This window comes from Pempheris klunzingeri, chromosome 20, assembly GCF_042242105.1.
Source record: "Pempheris klunzingeri isolate RE-2024b chromosome 20, fPemKlu1.hap1, whole genome shotgun sequence".
Taxonomy (NCBI): Eukaryota; Metazoa; Chordata; class Actinopteri; order Acropomatiformes; family Pempheridae; genus Pempheris; species Pempheris klunzingeri.
In genome coordinates, this window is record NC_092031.1 from 11,907,425 (window position 1) to 11,921,923 (window position 14,499).

The window sequence follows — 14,499 nt, forward strand, 5'->3', positions numbered from 1 at the left end:
ACTTTATTACATTAATGTGAAAATATTAGCATATATAAGTCCTATTCAGTGATTTGAACTTTGCTCACAGTGGCCTAATACAAGTAGAAAAAAGCTGCATTTATATGAATGGCATGAGAAAATCACTAATGTCTTGTGTCTTTATGTTTTGTCATAATGCGCTAACATAGGTGCACATAGGTGTATACACAATGCTCCGATACTTGTCACTCTGAGGTTTATCATAAACCAATACAAAATAAAGGTCAGCTGCATGTTGACACTGACATGCCTGAATGTGAACAACATGCACCCTCTACTCAGTTTACCCACATTTTGTAAACCAGTATAAGATCTACACAAACTAATGAGTTACACTGGGAGTGTATACTGCAACACCTCCCTGTTACAAGTCTTCAAATTCCAGCTGAAAATCAATGTATCCAATATCATCTGGTCAGCTAAAACCTGGTCATTAGGTGAAGACACAGCAATGCAGCCTTTGTAGCCTGTGAACGCAATGACACAATACTCACCATACTTTACGAGAGCCAGGAGGAGGACGTAGACGAGGACTTTACACCGCATGGCCAGGCTTGCCTTGAGACCAAGTTCTTATCATCAGGCCCTTTTGCTGTCTTATATAGAGCTACGAGGTGACGGTGGGCGGGTTTGTCCTGAAATAAGAAATATTGTTCCTGGGCCTCCGGGGGGTGAAAGGAGGCCCTTGATATGTGTATGTCCTCCTAAATAAGCAAGCCCTGGAGGACTGAGGAGCAAGAGGGAGATGTGCATGGACACACAAGTGGGCAAACAGGTCACTTAAAATTCAGACGGGCCTCTGGCCAACATTTTGGGGCTACTTTACATTGGTGCAGTGTTGCCCTGAACAAATGGAGAGGGTGATCCCGCTGAGTTTATGTGGGCAAACACTCAGGCGAAACTACAGCTCTTTTCTATCTGGGGAAAAGTTAGTGTGGTGTTGAATTTGCAGAAAAAAAGGATAGAACCAGGAGAATGGTCCTTTTATTTCCTCTCTTTACAGGCTGTCTTTCTAGTCAGCTCCTGCTATGATCGCTCCGTCTGCTTGAAGTTAATTTTTAGCCACAACAAGTGCTGAATGTTTGCAGGAAAGGGTGTTGTCTGTTTCATTCCCTTTGAATATTCATTAACTTGATTAGCTGTTTGAATTGTTTGACTTTGCCCTTTAATTGGCCTTAACACACATTAGTCAGTGAACATTCTTTCTTGGATATCACACGACGTATCTGTGTCACTGAGCTGAAGTGCTGTCTCTGCTTCACTTTGCTTTATGTTGAGACAAAAGCGAGACTAAAAGAGGTGATTGATGTGTTCCATTTCCCTGTTTGTGTTTGGTACTTTGTGCTCACACGTAACGCTTTCTGATTCAACATCTTGTTTTCTCTTCTTTCTTTTCCTGACACTCTCATTCCTTTCATCAGGTGGAAAGATAGAGTGCACTTCAGGAGGGTCCGAGGAGAGGAGGGACACGAGGGTTTGACGGAGGACACATCAGCTGATGTGTGAAAGAATGAAATGACTCAACCATTGTAAGGGTGTTTTCAGGGTTTAAATCAATATGTACAATCATGACATCAGCATCAAAATGCATGTGTATGTAACTTCTAAAAGGTAAAAAAAAATCATGTGGCAATCATCTGCCTATGAACACTTGGATTTCGTGCTTGATAGTCAGAAACGTGACAAAAATGTGTATGATTTGAATACTGTGAGATTAGATAAGCATGTTCTGTACATTTTGTATTGTATACATTGTCAAGGTGAGCTAGACTGCAGTGTTTTACTCTCTGCTGTTTAAACTGTAGTCCTCAAAATGTGAAAGGGGAAATATTTTATCGTAGCATTCCCATTGGTTGTATAATGTGTCTGTAAGATCATCCAGCTGATGAGTCTGTTTTTTCAAGTGTGACCTTTAAATCTCCAGACCTTTTTTCCAAAGAGGAAAAGAAGTATTTGTCACATCCCAGCCAGGGATGTGTGTTGTTGTCGTGTTTTGGTTGTGTCCACAGAGGGTGATTTTGGCTGGCTGCTGAGCAGGACAAGAGCAGAAGAGCAGAGCAGAACAGAGGAGAGCAGAGCACAGGTGGAGTGACCAGAACCAGGACGGCAGCGGAGAGGGACTGGTGCCTCTGGGCCGTGTGTGTTCGTTTGGCTGCCTACATACTGCTTTTCCTTCTTGGTCTCTCCCCCGTTCCCTCTCCACCTTTTTCTCCCTGTCGGTGTTGTGTGTGTCTGTGTGTCACTGTCTAGAACCGGTTCTGACCCAGGAAGACTGGGAGATGCAGGAGAGTGGGAGTTCTGGGCCACGCACTGAGGGTCTGGCTGCCCCTTTCACCGCCCCTGGGCGAGAGGCGCAGTTGGCTGAGTGAGGGGAACAGCCTGAGGGCCCACACTGCTGATACAGGAACCGCTTACTGTGAGCCAAGGACGTCTGCTGGAATGACGCACATGCAGGGAGGACATTAGGCCTCACCAGGAGCAGCCCTGGACGGACTTGGGGTGCCCAAGTAGGGGAAACTGGACTGGTTGGGGTTTGTGTTCTTTTTGTTTGCTCCGCTGGGGGAGTGGGCCTCGTGGGCGGCCAGGGGCGAGCCGCCAGTCCCCCCAGACGGAGCTAGTTATTTAATTTGTTTGTCTGTCTGTCTGTCCATCTGTGTGTGGGTTCCCCCCCCCCTTCTGGTTACGGGTGTACAGGTGGTTACAGCACACTGCCAGCAGCATAGTGTGGGTTGCGGTGACTTAACTGTGTGGTTATGAATTGTGTGTGCGGTGCCACTGTAATGCAAATGCTCTGAAACCTTTTTACTCACGTGTGTTTTCTATAGACTGTTAGAACTGCCTGGCTAGTGTGTCTGCTGATTGTGATGGTCTGACGAGTGTACCAAGAGGGGGGGGCCAAATAAACGGTTAAACTGCATCCTGTTTGATTCATGTTGCTGGTGGCCGGGGATCCAATAAGGACCTAATAAGGGAGTGGGCCCGGGTCACGACATATTACTCACGATATTGATATTTTTCGTGCAAGACTTTTTCCATGAATTGTAAGCAATTATGATAGCAATTGAATCTACAGGGATAGGAAATGTAGTACAATTTTGATGCACTTGTACATGAGCAATTTCATTTTATGCTATTCGATACTTCTACTCAACTGCAAAACAAAATATAATCAACAAATAAACTATGATATGATTCTACCCACTAGTATAAAAAGTAGCACCACCACCTTTAACAGCTGCAACATCAAAATGGTGCTTAAAAATGGATGCATCGATAATAATGGTTATTATTGCTTATGCATATTAATCTGAAAGCAAAATAACAAACATCCTCAGTGGAGACAAGACGTCAAAATAAATGCACACTTGTCATAGCTCAAACACCACCACGACACACAATTGGGACTTAGATGAAGACCAGGGAGAATAATACTGTCATTATTGGCTGGTTATTAGTTATGTAAGACAAAACGAAAGCCATATACATACTCTGGTATCAATTAATCATTGTGTTGTGGCACTACATGTGAACCTTTGTTGTATATGTGACACATCTACCACCCGAGGAATCAAGAGAAACAGGTTTGTTTAGGGAGTGCATGCTGTATATAGCACCTGAGTGGCTGAGGAGGGAGCTGCACTTACTGAAGACAACAAGTTCGAGACAGTACAGCATGGCAACGTGGACCGTATGGATAGTCTTGATGTGCACTATGCTCTCTGAACAAGGCAAGGTTACCAGTTTATCTTTTTTACACCAATAAATCCTCTATTTTAAAGCTCATGTTTAATTTCAGTTGACAGTGTTAGAGAGGTTTTGATCCAATGTTATTTTTGAGGATGTAGTAAGTGGTGGTGTTGTACTCGACTGTATCATGTTGAAACAATCAAGATCATTAAAACACCTCGAAATATAATGTGAACATAAGCTTCATAACAACTAGGCTTATTACTGACAGCTATCAGTTAATGATCTATAAATGTGATAAAAAATCTCTGTAAACCAATTGAGGAGTGTTACTTACTGTCTGAAGTGCTTCAACTGTTGTAAAGGGATTTGAGATAACGACTTCCCTCTTTCACGATTCAAAGCACTCTGACACAGACTGGAAATACTGGAAAGTTGTAGGAACATATTCAGACAGTTTGAAATTACATATTTCAAGAATAACATATGCAACATCCATCCACCATAAAACATTAGACTTAAGTAGACACAATTTAAAGGGATACATTAGTAATTTATATGAGAAATACAGTCAGATAATCCTGTGGACAGCAGGTTACAGTAGTATGGCTGATTGGAAACGAAAGCGTCCTCTGGGGATAAAATAGTCACAGTCAAAACAAGCAAACAATCAGATAAAAGAAACATTTTGTTAACAATTAATAAATGTTAATCAATCTAAGTAAGTCTAGGTTCTTTGTCTTTTATTGTTGACTTGAACATAATGAGGACATAGTGACATATGACAACTGAAAAGAAGATAACTACAATTAACAACATAACAAACATAAATGGCAGACAAGTATGTTTGCTGTTGCAGACTAATCAAACTGTACAGTGATATGAAATAGCAAAACGTACCTCTTATCAAATGTAAGCATTTTCTTTGCATCCAATAAAGCTCTATAATCAAATCAACCTTCGTGTTGTAATCTGCTCACTAATGTAACAAACCAAAGGAGTGAAGTGATGTGCAGTACATTGAACAGGTCTAAAGATGCTCTGAGAACACCTGAAGCCATTTTACTGAGAAACTAAAAGTAAAAAATGAAATATGATTAAAATGCATTGGCACAGAACTGTGTAGAGCCGCTTAAAGTTCGAGGAGGCAGCAGGAACTCTAGTGCCACCTTGTGTCTGTAGTTATACACTGTTAATACTCCTAACTACAGAGAGTAGTATTGGGTGTAACAATCAAGGACACTAAGTAAATAACTTTTTCATCTCTCTTTCCTACAGGTTCAAAGGCTCAGGGTAAGTGTGGTCACACTTCATATATTTCATTGAGCTGTGAAAATGTATTTGTTGATGGAAATGCTCTGGTGTTCCTCCTATAAATAAACACAGCTCCACATGAACACATGAATCAGCCTAACTTCACTGTTTAAGTGCTGACACACTTGTCTATGCCCTGTCAGACTGTGGAGTGACACCTCTGAACACAAAGATTGTGGGTGGGAAGAATGCCACAGCTGGGTCGTGGCCCTGGCAGGTCAGCGTTCATGTTAAGACTTTCTCCGCTTCTCAACACATCTGTGGAGGGACTCTTATTAGTGACCAGTGGGTACTCACAGCAGCCCACTGCATCGGAAAGTAAGAGAAACTCATCAGTTCCTGTTTCACTTCCTGTGATTACATTTCTCTCCAGCACACATGTTTGAAGCCTTTGCACTCAAAAAGACCACACAAAGTCAGTATATTGATACATTTTGGCAATCTTCAGCCTTCATTTTCCTTGTAGGTGCACGGCAAGTTAAACACACTCACAGTTAAGGTTGAAGAAGGGTGCTGGCTTTTGATGTATCTACTGGCAATTGTGAAATGAGATTCTTTAAACAATAGTTATACCTGGATTCACAAAAGTAAATATTGGCTAAGTCACAGATCAAATAAATGGCTGTTATAGACCTGTGCTATAAGGGAGTTGCTGCTGCAACACTAAAGTGAAACAAGCTGTTGGTGGTTGATTCAGTTGCTTGACTACGTGGCTCCTGTCTGGTTGGGTTTGTTACCAATTTTTCACACAATTTCCGTTTGACCTAACCTAGAATGGATGTGAACTAGAAAAAGTGCACAGATCACATGGTTTCAGTCAGCTTGGGTCCTCTGGGCTTCTTCATTTGAGTCTACTTGTTGTGTGTGAAATTTACTGGTACACCGAACCCATTCACACATCATGCCCATCACCCTCACATATATGACCAAAACAATAAAATTGTGCTGTTCCTAAAGATTTCGGCTTTTTGAAGTTTACACAATTGTCATCATAGAGAAAATAGAAATCTGTTGAAACGTGAATATAAATACTGCCAATAGTAGTTATTGCACATAAACAAGCTGTGAAAACAAGCACACTATCCATATTGTATCTGCTTAAGCTAGTTCTGATTGGCCCCATGGTTTGACTGGAAGTTTAAGTGAATCCCACTGCATGCGTGGATGTGACACATATTGTTTGTCTAACGTACAGAGAATGTGATCGTCTTGAGAATCATAGCAGCACCGTAGCAAACTGGAACTACTGAGAAAATATTACTCAAATTATTTAGGAGGCAAATAGGTGAATGACAGGTTGGTTTATGACTGTAATTTGCATCCACTGACTGATTTGATTAGTGGTATTCATCCAGAAACTCACTCATTTATCCAGAAATTCACCTCGTGACTGGATTCTCTACTTCGGAAGAGAGACTCAGACCGGCCCTAATGTTCATGAGGTGAGCCGTTCTGTGTCCCAGGTCATCGTCCATTCTGACTACAACAACACCTTGTTTAACAATGACATCGCCCTAATGAGGCTCAGCAGCCCTGTCAGTTTCACTAACTACATCAGACCGGTCTGCCTAGCGAGCAACTCCAGCCAGGTCCACAACTCCACCCCCTGCTGGGCCACCGGCTGGGGGAGACTCGGAAAAGATGGTGAGTATAGTGTTAGGCTTTTCATCCATCAGGAGCTACAGCACTGTCTGATTTAATTCTCTGTCTCTGTCTCTCACAGAGCCCCTGCAAGCCTTTGACTCACTGCAAGAGGTTCAGGTTCCTGTCATTGGAAGAAATCAATGCAGTTGCAGCTACCTCCCAGTGCAAGATACAAACATCACAAATAGAATGATTTGTGCGGGGCAGGAGAACAAAGGAACATGTCAGGTTAAAACAATAACCCATTGTTGTAATATTTGAGGTAGCAGAGCTACTTGTTGTCTTTTTTCTACTGTGACATCCTAAAAATATAAAAAGGAACGTCATCTTATATTTAACTTTACCAGTTTCAACACCTGAATGCAAACTTTTACATTTTGGCTATCAAAATGTTACTGTCAGGGAGAATGTGCTACACAAGGCAATGTTACTCCAGTCTTATCCTGTGCATGCTACCAGCAGTATAAATGACCTTTTTGTGTTTTGTCTCCTTTTTTCAGGGGGACTCTGGTGGACCTTTGCAGTGCAAACAAGGCTCAGTGTGGATCCAGGTTGGCATTACCAGTTTTGGAATTCCTTGTGCTCTGGCTGCTTTCCCTGAGGTCTATGCCCGAGTGTCCAAGTTCCAGAGCTGGATCACGGATCAAGTCGCGGGGGGCAACGTTAGCTTTGTGACATTCACCTCCACTGACACCGACCCAGACAACAACTTTGTGTGTCGCACTACAGCTCCGGCCACCACGCCATCCACAAACTCTGCAGCACAATTCTACGCTTCTCAACTTCTTTCTCTGTTGTGTTTTATCATGTTTGTCTTTTAAATGATTCTACAGAGTTTCAGATCAAATTTATGCATAACATCATGATTATTGTAGCTGAGTTTGTACGATGAAAGCGTCACCACACTGTAGCTTTGGAGCATGGTTTGTCTTTGCACTTACAATTCTTTCCTATCGGCCTATTTTAATGTAACACAAACCTAATTTAACACACACAGCTTATCTGAAATGCCAATAATTTGTATAGACATATGCAGCTATCCATGTTACGAGTGTCTATTTGCACCTGGGTGTAAATAGCCAGCTTATATTCTATGCCTAGTGGCATAAATTAATCATCTCCTTACTGTAGGAGCTGGTCCATATGATGTGAAGTCTCACTTTTTTAAGACATTGCGTAGTTCCGTCCATGATAATGCATCACATTTTAGGATCTTAACATTATACCTTGTGTAGAATATGTGTCCGTGCAGGAATTAGTAACTACAATACATATATCTTTTAAATGTGGTGAAGTAAAAGTATAACATTACTGGTGTATCACGTGTACATTAGCAAGAAATTGATGACACATGTAACAGAGTGAGAAGAGAAAACACTTCAGTTCAACTTAATTTAGATAGCAAGTGATTGGCCCGCAGGAAATTCTAAAAATGTATTGTAATACGGCCCACACATGGAACTTGCTCTGGACTGTATTGTACTTCTTAGTCTCACCGTTCGGTGGAGTAACTTGAACGAGGCAGCTTCTCTATAAATTGAGTAATAGAAGAAGAAATTTGCTACAGGTGATGCAAAATGGCAGAATTAGAGAAAAGTAAGAGAGCATGTGAGTGTAGAAAGTTTCAGACGCGGTGTGCGATGAGAGCACAGCTAATAACTAATGAAGATCACTTTTGCATTACGGAGGAGCTGCTAGAGCTTAGCAGTCTAAAGAGCACCACGACGGGTGAGGATGTTTTTGAAGCTGTGCCAGGTGCAGTGTGCATGATGGGACTTAAATTGGACAGCTGTGTGGAGCGTAAAGGACTGGCCTCTACGGTGTCTGCTGATGGGCAAGAAAGTGGAGGTAAGGCTGTTGATTCGAGCACCAGGGCTCTAGCACAGACTATTTCAAACTTCCCTCTCTGATGCTGGTTCTGGGGCTGCTCTACCATCCTCATGTGCGCTGGCTAAGTCGTGGCTCTGTGCTGCAGCGGTTTTATTCCCTGAGATCAGAAATGGACCAGTTTTGAAGAGAGAAGGACCTCTTCATGAGCTCAGTGACCCTCTCTGGTTGGCATTTTTAGTGGATCTCACTGATCACCTTAACACACTGAACAAGAGCCTACAAGGCAAAGACCAGCTTGTACCACAACTCCATTTGGGTTCTTCTGCTTCCCTGTCTGCCTGCCTGTTGCCGACCCTGGTTCTGGATTTGACTACGAGTCTAGCCTGTCCCTCTCTGGTTCTGTTGCCTCCCATCTACCACCTAGATAGTCATCTGCTCTTTCATCAACTGTGCTGCTCTTGGGTCCTTTTTTCAACGTCCAAATGTGTAGCATCATTGGCTCGAGAGACCTAGCTAATGCTAAGTGTTGGTGGAAATTTTCAACTGTGGTTGGAGATGAATGAAAAGATAAGGGATCACTAACTAAAGCTCCATTGTGATTCATCCTCTGTGATTTGTAGATAATGTTTAGAATGTGTATAAAATTCAATACCAATCCACTGAACAGTCAAATGTAGCAGCTACAGTTACTTCAATCTGGACCAAGCTGTTGCAAAAGTTCGCACCAACTAACCCGAGATAGACCATTTTTTCTAGCACAGTTTAGCATATTATTTTAACAAATCGGCTTTTCAAAAGTAATTTTAGCAAAAGACTTTACTTGTTCAGGTCAGGTTGTAATGGGAAGAATATTTATTTACTCTGTCATTATTATTTGCAAGTGAATACTTGCCAACAGGAAACCTGTATCAACCCATTTAGGACAACTGCTGTGATTCAACTTTCATATGAAGTCCAAGAAGTACCTTACCCTTAAGTGAAGTAACACATTCATTACAAAAAAAGGTTTTTATAGTTTCCTTTTGCTAGTAACGTCAGAGACTCTATAACGTTACCTGTCAATCTAGTAGCTCCTGTTTCTTACTGTTTGCATATGGCCTTAAAACAATGTTGTGTAAACACTCAAGAAGTACAGCAGCATGTGAGGGTAAATATTTTATTCCATGGTACCAGTATAAATCACATACTGTACTTGGTGGAATCAGACCAAGGAAATTAGTACAAGTGGTGTAAAAACAGTGTGGGAATCTTCATCTGTAAAAAGGTGTTTAAAAATAAAATGTAAGGGAATGGAGGCAGAACATGTTTTCAGAATCTCCTTGCAGCCCAAAGGAAAGTTTTCTTCCATCTTTCTCTGTCGTTTTCTACAAAGATGTTGTAAAAGTGCTGTCAGACGGTATTTGTGAGGACATGACCTTGTCCGTGGAGACGTAATAATGGTGGGAAGACGGTGGAAAGGGAATTCCATGCTTAGTAAGCGTGGTTAGCCACAAACAGTGACTCTCCACCGGCAGCGCTTTCTCCAGAGGTAACATATTTGCCCTGGCAAGCCAGGTTGTTAGCCTGTAAGAGGAAAAAAGGACAGTATTGTTGAATACACAGTACTGAAGTGTGATGCTACAATCCATACAGTTCTCTGAAAAGATTATACTGTATAAATCTGTGTAGTACTTCACATATATTAATGTACTTTAACTTTTTCACATTAACTCAATTCTTATCTATATTTGCACGTACCAGAGCTCTCTTGATGAACTCGTCCTGGCATGCCTTGCCATTCTCCTTCTTGCCACCCCAAGCTTTGAGGGCAGAGGCCTGCAGGGCGCGGCCGTATGAGAAGGTCAGGGCCCAGGGCCTGTGCAGAGGGCACTGGTTCATGGCATTCAGATTGATGGAAGCCTCCTCCTCACTCTGGCCACCAGACAGGAAGGTAATGCCTGAACAGGAAGAGCAATTATGTTGCAATGCACTTCTCCAGACCTTTGAGTGAATGGCATGTAGACAATTCAATCACAAATTCAGTTTTTATGGAAGCAAGCAATATTTTGTAAAATTTTAGCATCTTCAAAGTTTGCAAAAGTGTCCCTGTCAATAAGTGTGTGCATGCAGCTCACCAGGGACAGCAGGGGGTACAGTGCGGCGCAGGGCGGTAACAGTTGACATGGCAATCTCCTGGTTGCTGTACTTGTGTGAGCAGGAGTGCCCGGCAGTCACCATGTTGGGCTTGAGCAGGGTGCCCTCCAGGTACACATGGTGGTCGGACAGGGCCTTGTAGACGGCAGCCAGAACTTTCTCAGTAATGTACTGGCAGCGCTTCAGGTCATGGTCACCGTCAGGGAGAATCTCAGGCTCCACGATGGGGACGATGCCGTGCTGAGGAAGACAGAGACAAAAAGAGTCAAAATTACTGTGTCACAACAACAGGCGCTTTATTATTGTCACTGGCAATAAAAATAACATTTACGGTATTTGTAGTATATTATTGTTTCAGTGGTTGCTAAACTGGGTACATTTTGACGAGGTTTTATTTTATTTATAAATCTATTTTCCTTTATAAATGTAAATGTTTTGAGTCTAGTCCAGTATTAGAGACTATTTTCATCAGAGATTAAAACGGCTACTTTGTCCTTCATCTTACAGTAGAAACATCAATAGTGTCAATAGGATTTCTTTATTGATAAAAAAGAGGCCTAATTGAATTCCATAGTGAATTGGCATCATTAGATTCAGTCTATACTGGAATTGCTATGCCAACATTTTAGAACATTTCTCAGAAAAATGTTCTGAGCTGTAAATCGTTGATAATATCAGTTCCAATCAGACAAAGGAAGTAAATGACAAATATCAGTGTAGGTCATGTCACAAAAACCAGCAACAATGCTACTTCTTTCATGATGGTGAGTGCATATGATATAGCTTTTGGGCCTTCGATGTGATCCAGTTGTTATTTGAACTGACATCTGTGTGTTTTAAATAACGCAGACTGTTAAAAAGGCCTCATGTGCATCGATCTGTTCTTACCATGAGGATTGTAAAATCATGTGAAAAACCAGTCAAGACTGGTCTCAGCATCTATCTGTTGTATCTTACCATCTGGCAGATGCTGGCATAGCGAGCCAGGACATTGGCGTTCTCCATGATGGCCAGTTTTGAGGGAGTGGTGGGGGTGATCTTCAGCACACAGCGCCACTTGGCAAAGTCTGCCCCATCCTTCTTGTACTGGGCGCAGCGCTCATACAGTCCATCAAGACCTGTGAAACAGGGAAAAGACACACCAGATAAGTTAAACAAAGGTATTGAAAAATGACGGCGCCTTGCTCTCTGTGTCTACACCTGCTGTTTGCTTACCCTGGGTGGTAGTCTCGCCATTGGTTCCGGCAAGGGGGACAACACCTTTGTCGACCTTGATGCCCACCACCATGCCTCTTTCCTTGAGGTACTGGGGGAAGGGCTTGCCGTCGTCGCTCTTCTGGTACATAGTCTCATGGAAGAGGATGACGCCACCAATGCAAGGGTTGATGCGGTCATCAGCGGTGAAGAGGAGCTGGCGGTACAGCCTCCTGTTCTCCTCAGTGTTCTCAGCATTGATGCTCTGGAAGCGCTTGGCCACGCTGCCTACGGGTTGTGGAGACATGAGATAGATGTTTTCAGAAAATTTCCAGCTTAGTTCTTAGAAATGTAATGTCATAATGATGTAATGATCATAATGTAGCTGTGGTCATGATTACTGTACTGGAAATTTTAAATAGGCCTTGTTGAAGAAAATCAGCCTTTGAAGTTGTAAATTTTATGTTTCAGTAAAACCTTTAAGAAGTAATTTGGTATTGATTGTGTCTATTGTATGATATGGCATTAGGCTGTATGTGGTGAAAATGTTCAGCATAATCAATGGTACAGTTTACGCCCATGTGGTGCAACTCTCTCCCTGACCTCAACGTAACCCTCATGGGGGGCATTTTGAGCCAAGAGACCATTTTTTTGGAAAGTCATATTTTGAAAACTGTACTTTATATCCAAAGTAATTATTCCCAGGGAGACACTGAAATATATGTACATATTTTAGTTGGAGACATTGCTGCCATGCCCTCATTTTAAAGACACCCAAAGTAGAAACTGACTCAACTCAGCCGCTCTGTCTCTCACGCAGAATAACTTCCTTATCACATATACATATGCCTGCTTTGTGGTGTGGTTACAGACTGTTTCAGTTTCAGACATTTTCATTAGTCAGTCAATTACACTTCCTTTTCAGATGATTTCGATCATTCTAAATGTCTTTTTTCACTATAAAAACAAAATAAGTGTTCCTGAAATTCTTTACCAGTGGACTCGTCTGCGGCGAGGATTCCCTTGCCGGGAGCGACGATCCTCTGAGCAATATCGCTGAGCTCCTTCTTCTGCTCAGGAGAGAGGAATGGGTATGCGTGAGGCATCCTGACTCTAGGGGGAGAAGAGTAAGAGAAAGGATGAGATGATAAGGAAATATTTTGTTGGTTATTAGGGAAGACATAGGACTGAAGTTATGCAGTTATGAAGTATGGTTCAGCAAAACTCAAGCTGCAAACCCAGGCATTTGCGGTCGTGGTTTCTACTTGTGAATGCATGGGAAATGCTTGTAAGAATGACAGAACACTTGGTTGGCTATGTGACGGAAGTGGTGAAACAAGTGTTTGACATTTTCCTGTTTGTCTTTTTGAGTAACAGCCTGCGCCCCAACCGTGTGACAGCGGTCGTTGCAGCTCTAACTGCTCCAGTACCATAAGGCACTTTATGTGCTGGGGTTACATACTATTCCCCAGGCACAATGTGCAGTGGCGCAGTGGATCCAGTGTCAGAGAGCCCTCCACCCTCCTCTGCCCCACCCATCATGTATCCGACCACCCTTGAAAAATCCTGACAAGCATGTAGGGGACCTATTGCACTTTCTAGCCTCTTATCCCTGACCTTTCCCTTCCCCCTCACTGCCCCCTCCCTTCCCATTCCTTATCCCTACTCTTCTATCCCACACGCCCTCCACTATCAATAGGCTGGACTAAATATAATCAGTGTACTACTGTAATGCAATTGAAGCATTATGGCTCAGCAAGAAGACAGTAATATAAGTGTGTAGCTTCACACTCACTGTTCAGACATTACACACTGTACAGGCTGATTAGTTACCACACAGCCTGGACAAATTTAGACAGTTTTTATGCAATAGCTCAGTCAAATGAATGAGTCACCACTGATCACGCAGAAACAATGCAGTGGAAACTTTTCATCAGATGTAGACGTAGCAAAAATCATTACTTATCAATAATGGTATCAACTTATGTCATTTGTGTAAACAAGGGGGAACTGTCATGCAATACTTTAAGCAATTCATTAGTGAATAGTGAATGTGGTATTGTAAACTCAGAGGTGTCTCAGTTTGTTTTAGTGTATCAGAGGTCACTAACAGGACATGCGTCTGTGGGTTGAAATGTTAAAGTCACTTAACTTGTTTCAGCTATAAGAATAGGCGAAATATTACGTCTCTCTTATATGAGGTCATGCTCCTTATGCTATGTAACAACAAAGTATTCAACAGGTAGCATAAACAGTCAACTAAAAAAAAGCAATAATCTCGTAGTTGTCAGTTGCATTTTCTGCTCTTTTACCTTCGAGGTTAGGAGGAGAGCTGAGAGGGAGGGAGAAGATCCGGCCTTCGTCTGCGACACCCCTCCAGCCTGCTGGCCCTTGTATTTATCCTCCCATTGTGACCCCTCACATTTCAGCTGCTCGGCTATAAAAAGAACAGGACGCAACCAGAGATGGCTCGTGACATTCAGAGCGACTGGGACTGGAGTAACATGGTCGTGAGTGGCCAGTGAAAGGGCAAAGAGTGAATGGCAGAGAAAATGACAGTTAGGGACAGTTAGGGTGGGAGGTAGAGAGAGGAAAGAGATGCTGTATGAGGGTATATTACAAATAGTACAGAAAATATTACCCAGAAATATTTGATAAAGATTGACATTTTGATGT

At 42.3% G+C, this 14,499-nt stretch overlaps 2 protein-coding genes across 2 annotated transcripts; one reads left to right on the forward strand and one right to left on the reverse strand.

Moving 5' to 3' along the window:
• The first annotated feature begins 3,694 nt into the window (after positions 1–3,694).
• On the forward strand, positions 3,695–7,616 carry LOC139220008 (chymotrypsin-like protease CTRL-1). The gene is made up of 6 exons (XM_070852046.1): positions 3,695–3,749; positions 4,987–5,001; positions 5,166–5,340; positions 6,398–6,666; positions 6,746–6,894; positions 7,167–7,616. Exons 1-6 carry the CDS (start codon positions 3,695–3,697, stop codon positions 7,485–7,487), a joined length of 984 nt encoding a protein of 327 aa, XP_070708147.1. The 3' UTR covers positions 7,488–7,616.
• A 2,240-nt stretch (positions 7,617–9,856) lies between these two features.
• aldoab (aldolase a, fructose-bisphosphate, b) lies at positions 9,857–14,225 on the reverse strand. The gene is made up of 7 exons (XM_070851361.1): positions 14,136–14,225; positions 12,818–12,936; positions 11,845–12,111; positions 11,587–11,747; positions 10,611–10,869; positions 10,234–10,433; positions 9,857–10,059 (listed from the first exon to the last, which is right to left on the reverse strand). The coding sequence occupies exons 2-7, from the start codon at positions 12,927–12,929 to the stop codon at positions 9,967–9,969; spliced, it is 1,092 nt and encodes a 363-aa protein (XP_070707462.1). The 5' UTR covers positions 12,930–12,936; positions 14,136–14,225; the 3' UTR covers positions 9,857–9,966.
• Positions 14,226–14,499: the final 274 nt, after the last annotated feature.

Excerpts from the sequence above, each read along its gene's own strand:
- LOC139220008 (XM_070852046.1), top strand. The coding sequence starts at position 3,695 with ATGGCAACGTGGACCGTATGGATAGTCTTGATGTGCACTATGCTCTCT. Across the intron at positions 5,341-6,397 it reads GCAGCCCACTGCATCGGAAA|AAATTCACCTCGTGACTGGA; the intron begins GTAAGAGAAACT and ends TCATTTATCCAG. Across the intron at positions 6,895-7,166 it reads AGAACAAAGGAACATGTCAG|GGGGACTCTGGTGGACCTTT; the intron begins GTTAAAACAATA and ends TCCTTTTTTCAG.
- aldoab (XM_070851361.1), bottom strand. The coding sequence starts at position 12,929 with ATGCCTCACGCATACCCATTCCTCTCTCCTGAGCAGAAGAAGGAGCTC. Across the intron at positions 10,434-10,610 it reads TGTACCCCCTGCTGTCCCTG|GCATTACCTTCCTGTCTGGT; the intron begins GTGAGCTGCATG and ends CTTCCTGTTCAG. Across the intron at positions 10,060-10,233 it reads AGTTCATCAAGAGAGCTCTG|GCTAACAACCTGGCTTGCCA; the intron begins GTACGTGCAAAT and ends TTCCTCTTACAG.